This window comes from Geotrypetes seraphini, chromosome 3 (assembly GCF_902459505.1).
Source record: "Geotrypetes seraphini chromosome 3, aGeoSer1.1, whole genome shotgun sequence".
NCBI lineage: Eukaryota > Metazoa > Chordata > Amphibia > Gymnophiona > Dermophiidae > Geotrypetes > Geotrypetes seraphini.
Window position 1 is genome coordinate 243,613,110 of NC_047086.1, and position 21,961 is coordinate 243,635,070.

The 21,961-nt window shown below is 46.4% G+C and overlaps 1 protein-coding gene across 3 annotated transcripts in view; it reads right to left on the minus strand.

Annotated features, from left to right (window-relative positions):
* SASH1 (SAM and SH3 domain containing 1) overlaps positions 1-21,961 on the minus strand; it is a 512,910-nt gene that overhangs the window by 199,652 nt on the left and 291,297 nt on the right. For all 3 annotated transcript variants that reach the window (XM_033936578.1, XM_033936577.1, XM_033936580.1), the window contains exon 6: positions 14,223-14,309. In XM_033936578.1, coding sequence (XP_033792469.1) covers positions 14,223-14,309 — 87 coding nt within the window. The remainder of the gene's footprint in view (positions 1-14,222; positions 14,310-21,961) is intronic.

A 21,961-nucleotide genomic window follows, 5' to 3' on the forward strand; every position in this document is an offset into this window, starting at 1 on the left:
AAATATGAGGCAGGGAATCAAACCAAAATAATGAAATAGGAAAGACAATTTCCCATGAAACATAGGTCTTAATTCAGCATTATCTTTCAGAGCCTGATAATATGCTCTTTTAATTTGCAGCAATCGGCAGTTTGGGAGTAATGATATGTTTTGGAACTGAAATACTGTTATTACTATGAATGGAATTCAACATCGATGCCAGAAACTTAAAACACAAAATTGTGACAATCTCCTCTGTTAGCAATGAAGAAGCTTCTTACACGTAAACATTTCAGGCCCTCTCTCATATTCTTTTACTCGGTTTGTATATGTGCATATATGTGTGTCTAAGGTTAGGTAATTCAGTGCTTCAGGGAGAAACTATTTTTGAATGTGTGATCTCACAAATATCCAGAAAAATAAGGCAACAATCTGTCGTTCTTCCTGTATTCCCTCCCGTACAATAACAGTCAGTGCTATCGGTATCCCCTAACGGTGTCAGGTCAAAAACGCGCTGGGACAAAGGCGTGAGCAGACAACTGAGCGCAGCGCGACGGCGCGCACCGAAGAAAAAGACTGTTTTTAGGGGCTACGACGGGGGGTGTGGGGGGGGGAACCCCCCCCACTTTACTTAATACAGATTGCGCCGCGTTGTGGGGGGTTTGGGGGTTGTAAACCCCCACATTTTACTGAAAACTTAACTTTTTCCCTGTTTTTAGGGAAAAAGTTACGTTTTCACTAAAATATGGGGGGTTACAACCCCACAAAACCCCCCACAACGCCACCACGATATGTATTAAGTAAAGTGGGGGGGGCTCCCCAACAAAAACCCCCGTCGCAGCCCCTAAAAACAGTCTTTTTCTTCGGCGCGTGCCTCCGTCTTGCGCTCAGTTGTCGGCGCGTGCCTTTGTCTTCCGCGTTACTGTCTATGAACCTCCCCTAACAAACTAAACACCACTCAGTGTTCATACAGAGTAGACCCATAGAACATGTGCCGAGCAAGATCAGTTCTGTAGCCAGGCCCAAACTGCTGATATGACAGCAAATGATGAGCAAAGAAAGATTGTGATTTTGGTGTGGTGTACTTTGCTTGAATCCAAATCCTTTCCACTGATTTGGTGTAGTGATATGCGCACGTGTTCGGCCCACTACTACCAAACAGAAGTATCCTAGAAGAGAAACTGGAGGTGATAAAGGAAGAAGAGGATTAGAAAATGGATTTAAAGGAGTTGCGCTGGACCCAGGTATGATAGGGAGATCACCTCAACTACTGAGGATTCCCCTACTTACAGAGCTTAACCAACCACAAAAAGGACATTGGGTCTCAGGGATAAAATAAATTCCAGGGACCACACATTCAAAGCCTATAGGAGTTCAGCTTACTGGATTGACTATACCTAAACCTGAATAATATGGCTTACACTACTTATATTGTGCCAGTAAACACATGCTAGGACCACAGTTTCAGTCTTCAGCTGTAATTCATTGTTTCATCCTAAAGCCAGCTAATTGTACACCTGGGTCTTAGATACAACTCTCCCCCCTCAGCAGAGGATTCGCACACAGGGACTGAGTGTACCAATGGAGATCTAAGGAGATATTATTTGCAAATTTGGGGGCCCCCTGTCTTGACAAGCTTAGTTGAGTCTACAAGGAGGTCACACAAGGGAAGTCTTAAGTCTTTTGCCCATTGAGTGTTAATGGGGGGAAAAAAATCTTGATGAATCAAGACCAAGTCCCCATTAAAACAAACAGTAAATATTGGTTTCGTCTGCTGCTTCCTCTCACTCCTTGAGACCCCCAAATGACCTAAGGCAAAAAAGTATAAATCTACTATAATAAAACGCTAAGCGCGCTTGCGCACTCTTACCTGCATGATCCGTGATCCCTGATCCGTAGGTCCGTGGCTGGCAAGAGTGCGCATGGGCGCATAGCTGTGCCAGTGGCCGACAGAGATAATGAAAAGTGCTGGACTCCCTGCTCTCCACCTCCTCAAGCCAAGAAATACGGCCCTATCGGCCGAAGTTTATTTTTAAATTAAAAGCTGCCGTGGCGGCTCCACTCACAAGCCGCACCTGCATCGGAGAAAGCTTCCGACGCAGGTGGGGATCAGAAGAGGAGCCGCCATGGCACCTTTAAACTTAAAAATAAACTCCAACAAGAAAATAACGGAGCAGGCCAGACTGCGGGAAGGGAAAGGGGGGCCGACAAGGCAATAATGGAGCAGGCCAGACCGTGGGAAGAGAAAGGGGGGGCCGACAAGGGAATAATGGAGCAGGCCAGACTGTGGGAAGAGAAGGGGGGTGGGTGGGAGAAAATGCTACTGCACAGGGACCTGGAGGGGAAGGAAAAAGACCGCTGCTGCTGCTGCACAGAGAAGTGGAGGGGGAGGGAAATACTGCTGCTGTTGCTGCACAGGGAAGTGAGGTGGGGGGAGGGAAATGCTGTTGCACAGGGAAATGGAGGGGGAGGGAATGCTGTTGCGCCTGCTGCACAGGGAAGTAGGGGGGAGGAAAATGCTGCTGCTGCTGCACAGGGAAGTGGGGTGGGGAAAGAAATGCTGCTGCACAGGGAAATGGAGGGGGAGGGAATGCTGCTGCGACTGCTGCACAGGGAAGTGGGGTGGGAGGAGGGAAATGCTGCTGCACAGGGAAATGGAGGGGGAGGGAATGCTGCTGCTGCACAGGGAAGTGGGGTGGGGGAAATGCTACTGCACAGGGAAATGGAGGGGGAGGGAATGCTGCATGGGGGCAGGGAGAGAGACAGATAGAAAGAAAGACAGCGGGAGGGAGGGAGAAAGAAAGGAATAAAGACACAGGGGCAGGGAGAGGGACAGAAAGACAGACAGAGAAAAGGGGCCATGGAGAGAGAAAGACAGTGGGAGGAAGAGAGACAGAAAGAAAGAAAGAAAGAAAGAGAGACATATATTCTAGCACCCGTTAATGTATCGGGCTAAAAGACTAGTTAAGAAATAAAGGGACTAGATATTCAATATTGTATGAGGTCCTGTCATATCCTATTAAGTAATGCCATGCTTTTTGACTAATATCATGCTCTCCTATGCATTGTCCCACCATGTCATAACCTAAAATGTACTGTCATGCTCTATAATACTATATATACCCTGGTTATGTTTTATTATGTATGTTAACTTGTAACCCATTCTGAGCTCTTATGGGAGAACGGGATATAAAGCCAAATAAATAAAAGCACTGATCCACAGGGTAACAGCTGGTATGGGCCAGATTCAGTAAAGACGCATACCAAAGCGTTTAACATTTCCCCTTTCTAACAGCACAGCAGTATACAAAACCAACCGCTTCTAAGAAACGACCCCCCCCCCCCCTTCCTGGTGTTTTTTTTTCCTCCCCCTCTTCCCCTCATTTATTTTTAACGATTGTAATTACAAACTTTCCTTCCCCCTTCTCCCTCAAACTCGCGTACGTAATTGTATTTGTCTATTTAATGTCCACTTTTCTTTTCTTTATCCCCATTCTTAAATTTTTAATATTTTTAGCTATGTAAACAGGCCAGATACATGATGATAGTTGGTATATTAAAACGTAAATAAACTTGGAAAATTGGGGGCTGGGAAAAATCGGCATCAAGTACTATTCTATAAAGGATATTCTGGGCTGAGTGCCTTTTATAGATTAGCACTTAGCATGGATTCTGATGCCCAGCTTTAGGCACAAGCACTCGTACACCTGCTGAAACCTGGTGTAAATTCTAGTGCGCAAGTTGGGCATGCAACCCTGGTATTCTATAAAGTTTTGAAACGCCTCTGACCCACCCATGCCTCTCCCATGGCCATGCCCCCTTTCGGGTTCCTACAAGACACTTTGGGGAAAATTCTATACAGGACTCCAGTCTCAGTCGCTGCCTAAGAAGTGGCTGAGAATCGCAGACTAGCGTCCTATACAGAATCGCGTCTATAACTCTGCCTAGCCGCCCTGATTTTCTAACTGGCGTACATGTCACAGGTGCCAGTTAGAAAATCACATTACTATTAGCTGATTGCGGCAAGGGAATCCCTGTGTCGCGATCAGCTGAGCGGCTGCAGCAGGGAAACTCCCCCCCTCACGAAGTCCCCCAGCAGGTTCCCCCACTCCCTCCCACTGAAACCCCTGAATTCCCTGAGAATTCTCAAACCCAAAGCCCCTGTCTCAGTCCAGCATCTCTCCTGAGACAGGGGCTTTGGGTTTGAGAGAAAGATAAACTAAACGGAGGAGGAGGGTGTCATGTGTGAGTTGTTGAGTGTCTGCCTCTCACAACACTAGGAGATGTTGATACCCCAGTCCTGCTTCGACCTCATGAGTCCCTATGCTAGTGTTGGCCGGGAGCCGGGACTTGAAAACAACATCCAGAGCCTGTGCCAATCAAACTTACAAATGAAGATTTTTTGACTGTATCCACAGAATTCTTCTTCTGCGAATTTGATTGTTTAAGAAATGGGGGACTCATTGTTCATATATGAAAGATACATGAAACAATCTTAGAGACCCCTGAGGCAGGCTTTTGGCCAAAACACTGGCAGGATTGGGTTTCTACAAATAAAGAATATTTTAGTCCCAGTTCTGTAGGCCTGTGTACTGTTTGTATGACTTAGCAGCTAAATACCGTCATGATCTATAGAACTAAGAGAAGTCACCATTATCTGGAGAGTAACACTGAATATACATAAAACAGTGTGTTCTTGTTAGCCACGTGTTCTGCATTCACAGATTTGCTTATTTGCACAAAATAAAGAGTAACCCATTTTCCCTATTCATGGACAATTTTATTTATTCAGTCATGCACAGTGTGTTCTCAAGAGGATGAAAATATTCATACAGCTGCGAGTATTATTGTACCAAAAGACTCTTAAGAAATAAATAAATACAAAATATAATAAACGAGCTGTTCTTTACAAGAAAGGTAAAGAAAATGATGGATTTATGGTATTAGGCAGCAAAAGTACACAGTAAACAGGGTCACACAGGAATCTAACCCCTCTTTTCCCCCCAGAATCAATGGTTCCGTGTTCACATTTTCGGTATTCACGGGGTTTTCTAGGAATCTAACCCCAGCAAATAGCGAGAACGCACTGTAGATTAAATGCTGCAGCCGTCATTTATACAAAGGCTGATTAAAATATTCGACTACTGACCCCAAAAGTCGTATTTAAAACATTACAATCAATCAGCAGTAGCAAGTGCTGTTCAGCGCATTAATCTTATTGTAGCATGCATGCCATCGCCAGACTTGAGGGTCGGACATTGTGCTTAGTTTCTATTTGAATAGATCAGAACTTGTATATGCACGAGACCTAGAAGGAAGAAGGATGCATTCCATAGTTTACTGTGAATCAGATACTGTCTGGCATAAAGACAAGAGTTTCCAGTGCTTTCCAAAATTTGCTTGCTACTCTTGGAACCAAGATGGGACTAACTGTTAGCACAAGGCAGGGCAAGCAGCCCGTAAGAAGGGAGGAGGAGGGTTATGATGAACATTTGCATGGATAATGTCATTCACATTGACATTATCTGTAAGTGTTCTCACACAGTTCTGGGGCAAGGAGATAGGGTGAAGGTAAAGGCTGCAGCTGCTCTCACCAGTCCTTCTCCTTTTGACTAGCTGGAGCTGGTTGTCCTGCTTTCACTCTGCTCCCCTTCTAGATGGCTCATCTGCTCACCCGGGATTCTCAAGGTAATTTGGATGTACTTGTTCTGTCGCTTTAATTTCAGTAGCTGATGATCCCAAATGGTAAGATTCATTAAGGGCAATGCTATTACAGGATGCCTGGTAGAAGCCTATTCTATGAGGGTCAATTGAAAGGTTTCCAGCCTGACCAAGAAAGAGCAAGAGTAGCATCGCAATTCTATAGCAGTCCACCAGATGGCATTAACAAACGATTATGGCTAGATTTTTAAGTCAGTCTGATGGCTAGTTTTGTCGTGTTAGCCTTTTAAAGTGAACAACTGCCCACTTTATAAAAAATGGACAAAAATGAGTACTGTATAGCGCTGTGATAAAATTCCTTCATTTCAAGGGAAAATTGCCTGCTGAAATTAAATCTGAGTTAGAAGCAGTATATGGTTACATGTTTCCTTCATTTTCAATGGTGAATGCGTGGGCTGCTGAGTTTAAATGGGGCTGGAAAAGTATTGTTGATAAACGCTCTGGACGTCCAAAAACAGCAACAACCAACAAAATTTATGATGCTCATTGAATTGTGATGGAAGATCACCAACTGACCCTAAATGAGAGAGCAAAGAACATAAGAATTGCCGCTGCTGGGTCAGACCAGTGGTCCATAGTGCCCAGCAGTCCACTCATGCGGCGGCCCTCTGGTCAAAGACCAGTGCCCTAACTGAGACTAGCCCTACCTGCGTATGTTCTGGTTCAACAAGAAAGCACAGTTACTTACCGTAACAGGTGTTATCCAGGGACAGCAGACATATATTCTCACATGTGGGTGACGTCATCTACGGAGCCCCGATGCGGAAGCATTTTCAAGCAAACTTGATTGAAGATTTAAGTTTGCTCTGCTGCTCCACGCATGCGTGCCTTCCTGCTCCACTAGGGGGCGCATCCCCTCGTGGTCTCCAGTTCACTTAACTAGCAAAGAAGCCAACCTCGGGGAGGTGGGCGGGTTGTGAGAATATATGCCTGCTGTCCCTGGATAACACCTGTTACGGTAAGTAACTGTGCTTTATCCCAGGACAAGCAGGCATGATATTCTCACATGTGGGTGACCTCCAAGCTAACTGAAGAGGGATGGAGGGAAGTTGGCAATTTAAGCAAATAGATTTCGCAAAACCGATTGGCCGAACCGGCCATCGCTCCTGGAAAGTGAGTCCAGACAGTAATGGGAGGTGAAAGTATGAACCGAAGACCACGTGGCAGCCTTGCAGATTTCCTCAATAAATGTGGACCTGAGGAACGCTACGGAGGCTGCCATCGCTCGGACCTTGTGTCCCGTTACTCGACCATGCAGTGCGAGACCAGCCTGAGCGTAGCAGAAGGAGATGCAATCGGCCAACCAGTTGGACAAGGTGCGCTTGGAGACTGGGTGACCTAACCGGTTTGGGTCGAAGGACAAAAACAATTGTGGGACTTTCCGGTGTGGTTGAGTGCGTTGGAGGTAGAAGGCCAACGCTCTCTTACAGTCAAGAGTGTGGAGCGCCACCTCTCCGGGATGAGAGTGGGGCTTGGGAAAAAACACAGGTAAGACAATGGACTGATTGAGATGAAAATCAGACACTACTTTGGGCATGAACTTTGGATGAGTGCGGAGTACCACCTTGTCGTGATGGAATACCGTGAAGGGTGGGTCCGCCACTAGAGCTTGTAGCTCACTAACCCGCCGAGCGGAAGTGAGCGCAAGCAGGAAAATCACCTTCCAAGTGAGGAATTTTGGATGGCATTTGTCTAGGGGCTCAAAGGGAGGTTTCATTAGTTGAGCCAGAACCACGTTAAGGTCCCAAACCACCGGAGGAGGTTTGAGAGGAGGGTGGACATTCAGAAGACCCTTCATGAAGCGAGAGACTAGGGGGTGGAGCGAGAGGGCTTTCCCTTCCAGGGGCTGATGGAAGGCTGCAATCGCACTGAGGTGTACTAGAATGGAGTTGGTCTTTAGGCCGGAGTGAGATAATTGAAGTAAATAGTCAAGGACCAGGGGGACGGGGACCGACACCGGGTCCTGGCTGTGAGAGGAGCACCAGGCTGAGAATCTAGTCCACTTTTGGGAGTAGCAGGTTCTCGTTGAGGTCTTTCTAGAGGCCTCCAATATCTCCTTGACTGATTGAGACACGGGGAGAGAAGTCAGGGGGAAAGAAACCAAGCATTCAGATGAAGAGATTGAAGATTGGGATGTAACAGCGAACCTTGACCCTGTGATAGTAGAGAGGGAAACCGAGGCAGAGGCAGTGGATCTCTGACACTGAGTTGAAGTAGAAGGGAAAACCAAGGCTGGCGTGGCCAGCGAGGAGCAATCAGGATCAGGGTGGCTTGTACTGTATTCAGGTGGACGAGTGTCCGCAGGATCAGAGGAAACGGCGGGAACGCGTACAGGAACCTTCCCTCCCAGCCGAGGAGGAAGGCGTCGGCCTCGAGCCGTTCCGGGGAGTATATCCGGGAGCAGAAGAGAGGCAGTTTGTGATTGTGGGGGGATGCGAACAGATCTATTTGAGGCGTCCCTCACTGTTTGAACACCTGTCGTAGGGTTTGAGAGTGCAGTGACCACTCGTGTGGCTGGAGGAGGCGGCTGAGTCTGTCCGCCAGACAGTTTTGTTCTCCTTGTATGTACACCGCTCGAAGGAAGGTGTTGTTGGAGATTGCCCATTTCCAGAGGCGCAGGGCTTCCCGACAGAGGGACCAAGACCCTGTTCCTCCTTATTTGTTTACATAGTACATTGCTACCTGGTTGTCGGTTCGGATGAGGACCACCCGGTCGTGGAGCAGATGTTGAAAAGCTACAGCTGCGAGATAGATTGCCCGGAGCTCTAGCACGTTGATGTGACAGCGGCGGTCTTCCGCTGACCACATCCCCTGTGTGCGTAGGCCGTCCAGGTGGGCTCCCCAAGCGTACTCTGACGAGTCCGTGGTGAGTACCTTGCTGTGATGAAGGGCGAGGAAGAGTAAACCTTTGGAAAGATTTGAAGAGTCGGCCCACCAGCGGAGCGATCTTTGCAAGGAAGGAGTCACTGTCACGGGATGGTCGATCGGGTCCCGGTCTTGACGCCATTGAGAGGCCAGGGTCCATTGAGGTATTCTCAGATGGAGGCAGGCGAAGGGTGTGACATGGACGGTGGAGGCCATGTGGCCTAGGAGAGTCATCATCTGTCGAGCTGATACCGAGGTCAGTAGAGAGATCCTTCGACTCAGACTTACTAACGCCTCTAGGCGCAGAGGGGGGAGGAAGGAACGGAGGCGAACCGTATCCAGCGTGGCCCCGATGAACTGTAGGGACTGGGAGGGGCGTAGTTGGGATTTTGGGAAGTTTATTTCGAACCTCAGACTTTGTAGGTAGGTAATAGTCTGTTGGGTCGCTGAGATAACCGCTTCCCTGGACGGGGCTTTGATCAGCCAGTCGTCCAGTTAGGGGAATACCTGGAGGCCCTGGGAGCGTAAGGTTGCTGCGACCACCACGAGGCACTTGGTGAAGACCCGAGGTGATGATGCTAGGCCGAAGGGGAGGACTCGGTATTGTAGGTGCCAGTCCCCTACCTGAAAACGCAAGAACTTGCGGTGGGCGGGGTGTACTGGGACATGTGTGTACGCCTCCTTCAGATCGAGGGAGCAGAGCCAGTCGCCCTCGTCGATCAGGGGGTAGAGGGTCGGTAGGGAAAGCATCCAAAATTTTTCCCGTACTAGAAATTTGTTGAGGCGTCTCAAGTCTAGTATTGGGCGTAGGTCTCCCGTTTTTTTCGGTACCAGGAAGTAACGGGAGTAGAAGCCCTTCCCCCGTTGGTCGGGGGGAACCTGCTCCACTGCCCTGAGGCGAAGCAGGTCTCGAGCCTCGGAGAGGAGTAGGGGTAGCTGCGTCCGGTTGGGAGGGCAATTCCTTGGGGGGTTGTCTGGAGGAATGGCCCGAAAGTTGAGATAGTATCCTGATGAGATCACGCCAAGGACCCATGCGTCCGACGTGACTTGTTCCCAGCGAGGGTAAAAGGCTTTGAGGCGACCTCCGATGGGAAGGAGGCCTGGGACTATGGCGGAGGGGGCCCGGCCCTTCTGCGGATCCCGTCAAAAGGACGGGGGTGGTTTGGAAGTCGTAGGCGGTTGGGACTTGGGCATGGCCCGGTGGTGGGCTTGCAGACGCCTGGGTGGAGGCCGCAAGAAGGGAGGGGTGGATTTTTGTGGGTAGCGGCGTGGAGGGGCCCTGAACGGCCAGGGTGCGGGCGGTTTAGGTTTTTGCCGGACGAGGGAGGCAAACGAGCGTTCGTGTTCGGAGAGGCGTTTTGTGGCCGCCTCGATCGTGTCATCGAACAGTTCTTTTCCCACGCAGGGTAGGTTAGCCAACCGGTCCTGTAAGTTGGGGTCCATGTCGACCAGGCGCAGCCAAGCTAGTCGGCGCATGGCGATAGCAAAGGCTGCCTCTCTGGAGGAGAGTTCGAAGCCATCGTAGGCCGCGTGGAATAGATGGAGGCGCAGGTTGGAGAGGGACTCTAAAAGCAGGCCAAACGCTCCTTGGCGGGAGGCCGGTAGGTCAGTCTCAAAGGCTCTCAATAGTCCAATGAGGTGTTTGAGGTAGGATGTGAAGGTGAAAGTGTAGCTTTGTACCCTAGAGGCCATCATGGCATTTTGATATAGTCTCCTGCCGAACTTGTCTAGGGTTCGGCCTTCTCGGCCTGGGGGAACCGCGGCTGAGACTCGGGACGGGTGGGCCTTTTTCAAGGAGGATTCTACTAGCAGCGACTGGTGGGAGAGCTGTGGTTGTTCGAATCCTGGGTAGGGTACTGTGCGGTACTTGGCCTCCATTTTGGAGGGTACGGCTGTGACCATGTAGGGGGTCTCCAGGTTCCTGAAGAAGGCCTGTTGGAGTACCGGGTTAGGCAGTAAGCGGAGGGACTCTCTGGGCAGTGATGGCATATCCAGCTCTGCTAGGTATTCCTTAGAGTATCTGGAGTCGGACTGGAGGTCTAAGTCTAAAGCGTGGCCCATGTCCTGGACAAAGCGAGTGAAGGATGGGCGAGATGTTCCCGAGGCCCCGTGCGGGGTCGGTGAACGAGACCTCCGTCGGGTGGAGAAGGATGGGGAGGCTTCCCTCGAGTATCGAGGTTCCTGCTCCGATCCACGCTCCGAGACCGGGGAAGTACTGTGAAAGTGTTCCGGGGTCGTAGATCTCCGACGTCTCGAGGAGCCCCTCGGAGACGATGTCGGGGTTTGAGGTACCGATCGATGTCGAATCGGTGACCTCGACCCGGATTCCCTCGGTGACAACCTGCAACCTCGGGTCGGGGTCCCGGTCCGAGGGGGAGTTCGGAGGATGCGCGGGTTGGAGAGTGATAGCTCAGTCACCCTTAGCGGTCCCGTACGAGGTGTAGGTGAACGGCCTCGTAGAGTGGGGGAACCCCGGGCCTTCTTGGAGGTACGGCGGTTCGAGGTTTCTGTCGTTTTAGCACTACGTTTTGCACCGCGGCGGTCTGTGGAGGGAGAGCGCCTCGGGTGCCTTGGTGAGGAGTCCGAGGAGGATGGAATGCGGTGAAGCTTGCGCGCTTTTCTTCGAGGTGGCTCGACGCGAGGCTCAGGCTGGTCTGGCACCTGCGGGGTCGAGGTCGAGGCCGGTTGCAAATGGGCCATTGCAGCAGACAGCTCCGACGAGATCATCGCTCGGAGTAGGTCCCGGAAAACGGGCACGGACAGCATCGAGGGCATGTCCACTGCCTCTGTGCACTCCACCGGGGGCGACCTCGTATCAGAGTATTCCCATGTGGTGGAGGCACGGCCCGAAGGCTTGGAGGACTTCGCCGGGGCTGTACGCATGGGACTTCCGCCATGCGTCGCCGGCGTCCCCGAGGCTGGTTTCTTTGCTGGTACAGAACCTGAAGAGGGAAGAGGGGACTTACCCGGAGCCGAGGTCTTCTGTTGTCCCGAGGACTTCGGGTTCGAGTCTCGGGGCGATGCCGAGGTATTCGGGGCCGAGGTCAAGGCCGGGGCCGAGGCCGGGGCCGACCTCGAGGCCGAGGTAGAGGGTTGGTCCGGGGTAAAAAGATCCGCCATGCAGGCTTTCCTTCGACGGAGGGCCCGGTTCTGGAAAGTAGCGCACTGGGGGCAGGAGTCGGTTGGATGAGTGGCCCCCAGGCAGAGGATGCACCGGCGATGTGGGTCTGTGATGGAAAGAAGCCGCTCGCACCGGGTGCACTTTTTAAAGCCGGTCAAAGGCCGGGACATAGAATCGAAACTGGCCGCGGCTTGAATAGCCACGCGGCCACGGGGACCCGGAAGCCTCCGGGTCGGTGAAAAACGAAGCAGGAACAGTTGAAACAAGAAAAAACTCGCGCATAGCGACTAAATCGAGAAAAACAAGAAAAAATCGCGGTGCTAGAAGGCAGTTGGGGCAGAGCCTGAAAAAACACGACTTCTAGGCTCAGCAGAAAATTTTGAACTGGAGACCACGAGGGGATGCGCCCCCTAGTGGAGCAGGAAGGCATGCATGCGTGGAGCAGCAGAGCAAACTTAAATCTTCAATCAAGTTTGCTTGAAAATGCTTCCGCATCGGGGCTCTGTAGATGACGTCACCCACATGTGAGAATATCATGCCTGCTTGTCCTGGGATAACTTGTCTAACTTTGTCTTGAATTCCTGGAAGGTGTTTTCCCTTATGACAGACTCCAGAAGAGCGCTTCAGTTTTCTACCACTCTCTGGGTGAAGAAGAACTTCCTTATGTTCGTACGGAATCTATCCCCTTTCAATTTTAGAGAGTGCCCTCTCATTCTCCTTACCTTATCTACTAAGTCTATTCCCTTCAGTACCTTGAATGTTTTGATCATGTCCCCTCTCAATCTCCTCTGTTCGAGGGAGAAAAGGCCCATTTTATCTAATCTTTCACTGTACGGCTGCTGGTATTTCATCAAAACATATACACACCATCCTACATGACTATTTAGGCATGAAGAAGTTGAGTGCGTGATGGGTGCCATGTCGACCAAAACCGAGTTTGATTGGACATTTTGAAGACATGTCTTGGGTGTTTTAAATGCAATGAGAACAACTTTTTGTGGCGTTTTGTGACTGTGGATGAGACTTGGGTTGATCTCATACTTCTGAGACAAAACACAATCCAAACAATGGACTACAGATGAACTGACTCTGACAAAAGCAAAAACGGCTCTGTCAGCTGGGAAGGTGATGGCGACTCACGACTGTCTTTTGGGATCTCCATGAGATAATTTTTATTGACTATCTGGAAAAGGGAAAAACTATTAATGGTGAATAATATGCTGACTTATTACAACGTTTAAACACCAAAATCAAGATGAAATGTCCTCATTTGGCCAAGAAGAATATTCTCTTCCACCAAGATAATGCACGGTTCACACATCAACAATCACAATGGTGAAATTTCATGAATTGTTCTAATTAATTCCCTATCCATCGTACTTCCCAGATTTGGCCCCATGGAACTTCTTTCTGTTTCTGAACCTGAAAAAATGGCTGTCTAAGGAGAAATTTTATTTGGATTCTCTGGTCATAGATACTGTAAATAGCTATTTTTTCAGTTTAGATGTTTTGTATTTTACTGAAGGCATGAAAGGTCTGGAAAAACGTAGAAGCAAATGTATTGAGTTAAAAGGAGACTATGTTGAAAATAAATTTCATTTCCCCCCCAAAAAATGTTATTTTCTTGCTTAGGCTATAAACATTTCAATTGACTCTCATATAAAGGAGTGTAAGTGCCTACTTTTCTTTTTAGAATATCAGCCTAACCAGGCTTATATGTGCCTATAATTTAAACACAGGCACTTACATAGACCTGGCGTAATTGTGGATGTTTATACGCCAAAGATACATATGTGATTTAAAGTGTTCTATAAGGTATGTATGCAAATATGTGCCCCATCTAAGCTCCACCCATGAGTATGGCCCCTTCCAATATAGATGAGTATCTACACAATAGCGCTTAGGTGCAAATGACATAAGAGTGAGTATATGCACAGATACATGCATATATTCTAGTATGCCAAATATTTACATGTGTAATGTGTGATAATATTAGCACCTATTTTATAGAAGTGCTCCTTTAATGCCCAGGACCAGAAATCCTGGTCCTTCTTCTTCATACCTAAGCAATAATTTCCTCTCCTAAATAATTTCAAAAGTTTGTAAGGTAGCCCCATTTGTAAATAATTCTGGTTCATTCTCCTAGAGTTGATTTTGTAGTTGGCTTTACCTGTTGACTTTGTTTGCTGGTCTCTTAGCTTTTCATGCCTCTCTGCGCCCAACTCTCAACTGTCGTTTGGGTGAGGCTTTTGGCCCTCCCTCCTTCCAGAGCCAAGTCCTTCACAGCCTGCTCTGCCTCTTCTATTTTTACCCCTCTGAAACTTTACTGAGAGCTCGATGGAGGTTTGTTTTATATAACCTGTTCCACTGATTCCTCTAGTTTGCAGGTGGGGAATGTAGGGCCTGTTATTACAGTATGTTTAAAGGGAAAAATTGATTTATTATTTCAGAATGCAAACAATCCATTGATATATTTGATCCTAATGACCTAAATTCTGTAACCTAATTTCTTCATTTCATGTAAACAGTACAATACCTTTTGACGTCTGTCTCATTATTCCTCTTTGGTTTTTTCGGAAATTTTGCCAAAAATATTTATTTTTCTTTTTCCAGTCTGTTTTCCCTGAGAACAAACAAATCCAGTCAGAGGAAAGAATCACAAGCAGATCAGTAACAGTCTTACTCAGCAGTCAAAAGTTTTCTTTCATTATTTCAGTTTGCTTCTGCCCTGACTTTTAACCTTTATTTTCAAAGTGACAAGATGAACAGATTTTTAAGGCCTTATTAGCTAGTGTCTGGTTATTTTTGATGGATGAATGTATTCTATTTTATCATTACAAAAAAAATGTGCATCTTGAAAGTGTGTATGAAGAAATTTGATTTTCAGCTGGATAAGTGCTAAATTGTTGATCTAGTTGACAAATTTCTTACATGGTTTTCCCATATAAGATTGCTGTACATGATGGTTTGGCAGTTGGAAAGTTCCACTGTGAGGGAACTCTTTTACTCTATATTTTATTAGAGTGATCACATGAGGAAATGTTTAAGAATGTGGAGGGTGAAGGTGTTTCACATGATAACTGTATGGGATAGAAAATAAGGAGGTTATGGGCATATAGGTCCTGATTCCAGCCTAGTTCAGCAGCGCCTAACTGGTTTAATTGGTGTGGTAACCCACCATGCCTATAAAAGCTCATTAAAAAATGATTATGATTTCTGCGCAGAACCTGGCAAGGCACCTACCCTCACCTACCTGAAAAGTGGGCATGGTTAGGGGAGGAGAATAGGCATGGCGTGGTCGGTAGACGTCTGTGTTAGATGCTGGCAAATTAGACAAGAAAAACCCTAGCCTAATATACCAGCATCTGACATTATTGTTAATTGTTTATTGGAAGCTACTAATCACTGGAAAGTCAATTTAGAGCAGTTTGCATGAGCTTCAGTAAAGGTGTTACAATATATGAGCTACATATATGTATAACTTACATATTTATTATTTATTCATTTCTAAAATTTCTAGACCACCTATCTCTAAGCGGTTAACAGTAAAACATTCACAATAGTTCAAGACAGGATACATAAAAACATTTTCAGTTACAGTACAATCACATATTAGCATAACCCCTCAAAAACCAGAGAAGCAATATATTACCAATCTGCACTAAATTAAATCATCATGATCGCAATTCAAGATATCCTGGCCAACTTTACAACACAGATTCAGAAAAAGGCCTCAACATATATTTCGGTCTTTACCATTTTCCTGAACTTTAACCGGTCAGAACAAGTCCTCATGCACATAGATTATAATTATAGTTTCTGTATTATCATATACTCCTCTTTCTTTGTATTATTTGTGATTCACCCTTTCATATACCAAGTGGGGAGTAGCCTCCTGTTTCCTACATGTTGTTAGCCCCCTAAATGGCACCCTCTCTGAGACATCGGAAGTGACTAGTGGAGTGCCGCAGGGCTCAGTCCTGGGACCATCCCTTTTCAACATATTCATAAGGGACTTGACCCGAGGACTACAGGGTAAAGTAGCACTGTTTGCCGACGACGCCAAACTGTGTAATATAGTAGGTGAAAGCAATCTCAAAGATAGTATGATGCAGGATCTGATCACATTGGAAAACTGGTCCTCAACATGGCAGCTGGGCTTCAACGCTAAGAAGTGTAAGGTCATGCATCTCGGTAGCAGAAATCCATGCAGAACATACACCTTGAATGGAGAAATACTAGCTAAGACTTCAGAAGAACGGGACTTGGGAGTGATCATCAGCGCAGACATGAAGGCTGCCAAACAAGTAGAGAAGGCCTCATCCAAGGCAAGACAAATGATGGGATGTATCAATAGAAGCTTCGTCAGCCGCAAACCTGAAGTCATAATGCCACTCTACAGAACCATGGTGAGACCTCATCTGGAATACTGTGTGCAATTCTGGAAACCACATTACCGGAAAGATGTGCTTCGAGCTGAGTCGGTCCAGCGGATGGCCACTAGGATGGTCGCTGGACTCAAGGGTCTCTCATACGAAGAAAGACTGGGCAAGCTGCAGCTCTATACCCTAGAGGAGCGCAGGGAAAGGGGTAACATGATCGAGACATTCAAGTTCGTCACAGGTCGTGTAGAGGTGGAAAACGATATATTCTTTCCCAAGGGACCCTCGGTCACAAGGGGGCACCCGCTCAAACTCAGAGGAGGGAAATTTAGTGGTGACATCAGGAAGTATTTCTTCACAGAAAGGGTGATAGATCACTGGAACAAACTTCCGGTGCAGGTGATCAAGGCCACCAGTGTGCTCGACTTTAAGAATAAATGGGACATCCACGTGGGATCCCTGCGACGGTCGAGTTAAGGAACTAAGTCATTAGCACTCAGACTTAATAGGGTGGGTAAATGGAGTGGGCAGACTTGATGGGCTGTGGCCCTTTTCTGCCGTCATCTTTCTATGTTTCTATGTTAAATGTTTTTTCATTTGCTAAAGCGTTCTGTGGAGTATTGGCTTAATTCCTTTATTGAGCTTTCTGGTGTCCTTTTCTAGTTTTAAATCCTACTGGCACCTAAGTTGAGTTAAGTGCTGCTAGGTATGATTCTATAAATGACTCTTAGATTGACAACCATGCCAAATGGTGCTTAAGAGATAAGTATCTCTATGCGGCGTTTATAGAATAAGGTCCATAGTGCACAGAAACCTAGGCCCTGATTCTATAAACAGTACCTAGTGGCTAGGCGACACTCGGTGCGATTGTCAATCAACTGCTAGGTGCTGTTTACAGAATCACACCTAGTGGGGCCTAATTTGAGTTAGGCGCTAATAGGCATCATAATGTTAGGTGCCAGCATATTAGGCCAGGGTTTTCTTGGCCTAATTTACTGGTACCTAACAGAGATGCCTACTGGCGCCTAATGCTTTCCACGCTTAAACTCAGTCCCTAACCATGCCTACTTTTAGTGAAAGTGCCTTGGTGTAGGCGCCTTGCCGATTTCCATGTGGAACTTAAGAATGTTGGTATAGAAGGGCTGAGATTGAGATAGATACTAAAAAATGACATGGGTTATCCATGGGGTGGGGTGAAATTCTGTCCCCATGTCAATCTCTGCGCCATTAAAACCCAATTAGAAAAACATTTAAAAAAATGAATTAGCCAGTAGGCGCCAACACTTCAAGGTAAGGCATCTAAACCATGGCTTACCAGTAAGTAATATTAATAATAATAATAATAATCAGTTTATATACTACAAGGCCGTAAAGTTCTATGCGGTTTACAATAATTAAAAAATACAATAAAAAGGTGAATAGAACTAAAAAGTTAAAAGCCAATAACTAAGAACACTAAAATTATCTGAATATTGCATGGTAAGATTTTAACGAATCAGCTGCCTAAATATTTCAAAAACAGATATGTTTTTAGATGTCTCCTAAATTCCCCATAAGTATCAGAAAGCAAAAGCAATTGTTCTAAATTCTTGCCCCATAACGCTGTCTGATATGAAAAAAGATGTTGATGATGTTGTTTAAGTTTACATCCTTTAACAGGCGGTAAAACAAAATTCAGGGGCAGATTTGGGGCATAGTTTCACTTAGGCACCAGTTAGGGGCCTACCTTAGGCATCCTCATTTAGGCCAAGAAAACCCTGACCTAAATGACGGTGTGCCTAAGGTTATAATGCCTACCAGTATCTAAGAATGTTTAAGTGCCACTGGACACGATTCTATAAATGGCGCCTAGCGGATGATTGACACCTGCGCTCAACGGTGCCTAGGAGCTAGATGTCAAATATAGAATCAGGGCCTTTCTGCATACCATGTTCTGAGTTGGAAAATAGGCACACCGTTACTAATGCAAAGAATGCATTTTCTAATTGTTTTTTTAATGGCACTTTTAATTACCACATCTTCTGTCACTGCACTTAGCCATGTAGTAAAGCAGTTTCTGTGTGCTAACTTCATGAGATTTATTTATTTATTCACATTTGATATACCACCAAATGGTCCAATTAGGCTTCATAGCAGTTTATAATTAAAAATAAATATTAAAAAAACAAGCATCTCCCAACATCCTTATTCACTCACTAGTCATCTCCTGTCTGGACTATGGCAACATTTTTTTTACAGTAGAAAGCAAACCTAAATACTGCTAATAGCCAGCAATACACATCAGTGTTATTAGCCCAACAGATTTGAAGGGCTACGGCCTCAGAATCGGAGCCTATGCACAGCAGTGCCAATCACAAACTGAGGATAATCTGCGTAGTGAAATTGCTCCTGCTCCAATCATTGCCAACACACAAAAATTTTTTAGAAAGTTTTTCAAAAGCATTTAAATGAAGCTATAGATACAACCCCTACAGGGTTACATTGTGTAAGTGCAAGCTAGGATATGAAAAACTTAGACCAGAAAAGCGACTTAGCTTTGTAGCTGACTTGTCTTTACAGGGAAATACAGTCACCGGTGTTTGTTTGCCGATGCGGCCAGCGTTTCGCGGGAATTTTATAATAAAGACCATCCGCTGTGTCAGGGCTACCAGGACATTCAAAAATCAAGGCTCAATTACTGCACTCGGTCACAGAATTTCAGATCTAAACTCACCAGATAAGCACTGCAAACACATAAAACAGACCTCCTACACACTACCCCAGTGATCACCGACCCCCCCCACCCCACTAAAATTCAGCCTCCAGACCATCATCACCTGGCAGCTTGGCATAGGAAAGCCTAGTCGTCCAGCACAGAGGCAGCTTAAGTCATCTAGGGGTGGGTTAGGGACCCATAGAGAGGAGGACCCATGCCCATAAGCCCCTGTAATCACTGCATTGATACATAACATGTGCACTGCCCTATACACCAACTAAACCCTTTTTACTGGCATACAAGTGGCTCCTGCAGCCATAAGGGCTATTGGGGTGATAGATAAGTGGGTCTAGGGGATTCTGGAGGTGGTTTGGGGGGCTCACCATAACCTATAAGGGAGTTGTAAGGAGGAGAAGCCATGGCACCCTTTTTGTGAAGTTCACAGCAGTGCCCTGTAAGGTACCCCACTATTTAGGTACCATGTCTGGGTGTTCAGTCTATCACTTTGCAGACCCCTCCCACATCCAACAGGGCTTGTTCTAGGCAATTTGGACTTGAACAAAAAGTTGGACGAAAATGTGGTATAAAGATGGACGATTTAGCGGCTTGGACGATCAGATCAGCGGGATGTATAATTAGACGATTTTCGAAACGAAAAAAAAGTTGGACGTATTTTTCCAAAATATGTCTTAAGCTGTTTTTTACTTTGGACGACTTGCGAAATGGATGTAAACGGACTTAGACATCCCTTTCGATTATGCCCCTCCACGTGTCCTAACCATGATTCACCCAGACTCCGCCTATTGGTATTCTTACGTGTACAATATGTGCAAAGCAAGATGCACGGATTATTACCGAATAGTCCTTAGCTGGATTTTTGGTATTTATACACTTAAATGCAATTATTCTAATTAAATGTGGCCATAATCAGCATGTAATTGTTAATAAGTACTTTATAAAATTGCCCATTAAGGACCTAATTCTATATGTGGCACCCCCCCCCAATAAAAGCATTACTTGCTTAGCAAGTTATGAGTGTAAATTCTAATTAGTGCCAATTATTCTAATTTATTCTAAATTGTGCCAAGAATTGCTTGTTAAGTGGCAATTATTAGTGCTGATTGGCTTCTTAACCCATTAACTTGCACACACAAACTGGCAATGCGCATGGGTTTTTGCGCACAACTTTAGTCGCCATATATAGAATCCGGGGGATAAGTGCACCCGTGCACCCATCTCTCACCTCTTCAATCTGTTCAAAATTCTGCTGCACGACTCATATTCTGTGAGAGCCGCTATTCTCACATTACCCCTCTCCTCAAGTCGCTTCATTGGCTCCTCATCCATTTCCGAATACAGCTTAAACTCCTCTTGCTGACTTACAAGTGCATTGACTCTGAAGCCCCTCAATATCTCTCTTCACTTATCTCCCCCTATGCTCCTCCCTGTGATCTCTGTTCATCAGGCAAGCCCCTCTTATCTGTACCCTTCTCTTCCACTGCCAACTCCAGACTCTGTCCCTTCTTTCTTTTGGCACCGTATGCCTGAAACAGGCAGCCTGAATCAATACGTCATGCTCCATCCCTAGCAGTATTCAAATCCAAGCTAAATGCCCACTTTTTTGAAACCGCTTTCAACTCTTAACTCCCACTCACTGCTGTCAGATACCTATACCCACTGTATCATTCCTCTACCATAATCTCCCCAACCCTGAAATGTCCTGTCTAAATTAGATTGTAAGCTCTTCTGAGCAGGGACTATTGTATGTTACAATGACTAGCACTGCGTACGCCTTTCAGCGCTATAGAAATAATAAATAGTAGAAGTAGTAAGTGGGTTAATTCTTAAACTGCACACCCAATGTAGATATTCAGGGTCAGATTCTGTAAACAATGCCATTCCATGTGATTGTCAACCAATCGCTAGGCGCCGCTTGTAGAATCAGACCTAGTAGCACCTAAGTGGACTTAGGGCGTTGCTAGCCACTCTTGAGGTAGGCACCGGCACATTAGGTCAGGTTTTACCGGGCCTAATTTACTGGCACCTATCTTGCACACACAGCGACACCTAAGTTTACCACGTCTATTCCCCACATCCTCCTACTTTCAAGGTAGGCATCGTTGGGCGTCAGAGGGTGCCTTGACTTAGGCGTCGCTAGGCACTGCTCCAAGTTTCACACAGAACTCTTAATTAGTTAATTTTTTAAAACTATATGTCAATTAAAACCTAGGCCTTCATAGTGCCGCTCAACGTCCAAAGCTAAACGGGGCGTTTCGGGAGGCGTGTCGAGGGTAGGTGTTGGGCGGGACGTTGGCCGGTTTAGACTTAGTCGTACAGCATGTATAATCCAAAGTTTAACAACAGAGCCTTGACGGAACTTGGACGTTGTGACTTAGACCATATAAAACATGATCTAAATCACAAAAACCCACCTAAACTCACCAGATAAGCACAGAAAACACATAAGAGACTCCCACACACTACCCCAGTGATCACCAACCCCCCCCCCCATAAAACTTTTATTTCAGCCTCCAGACCATTATCACCTGGCCACCTTGCATAGGAAAGCCTAGTCGTCCAGCCCAGAGGCAGGTTAAGTCATCTAGGGGTGGGTTAGGGACTCATGGAGAGGAGGACCCATGCCCATAAGTCCCTGTAATCACTGCATTGAAACTTAAACATGTGCAGTCCCCTATACACCCCCAAAACCCTTTTGTACTGGCATATAAGTGGCTCCTGCAGCCATAAGGGCTATTGGGGTGGTAGATAAGTGGGTCTAGGGGATTCTGGAGGTGGTTTGGGGGCTCACCATAACCTATAAGGGAGTTGTAGGGAGGAGAAGCCATGGCACCCTTTTTGTGAAGTTCACAGCAGTGCCCTGTAAGGTACCCCACTATATAATAATAATAATTTTATTTTTATATACCGCCAAAGCCATAGTAGTTCGAGGCGGTTTACAACAAGAAGAGCTGGACAGTCAGCGAAGGAAAATAACAATGGAGGTTTTGGATACAGTGAAGAAGAAAAAAATAACAGTGAGGATTTTGGTTACATAAAGTCACAATGTGGGGAAACAAGAAGATGTGAAAAGGAGTGCAGTAGAGGTTTAAGGGTTCTTGGCTACAAATCGGTTGAACAGGTTTGTTTTAATTAGTTTTCTGAAGTTAAGGTAAGATGAGGAGAGTTTTTTTTGATGAC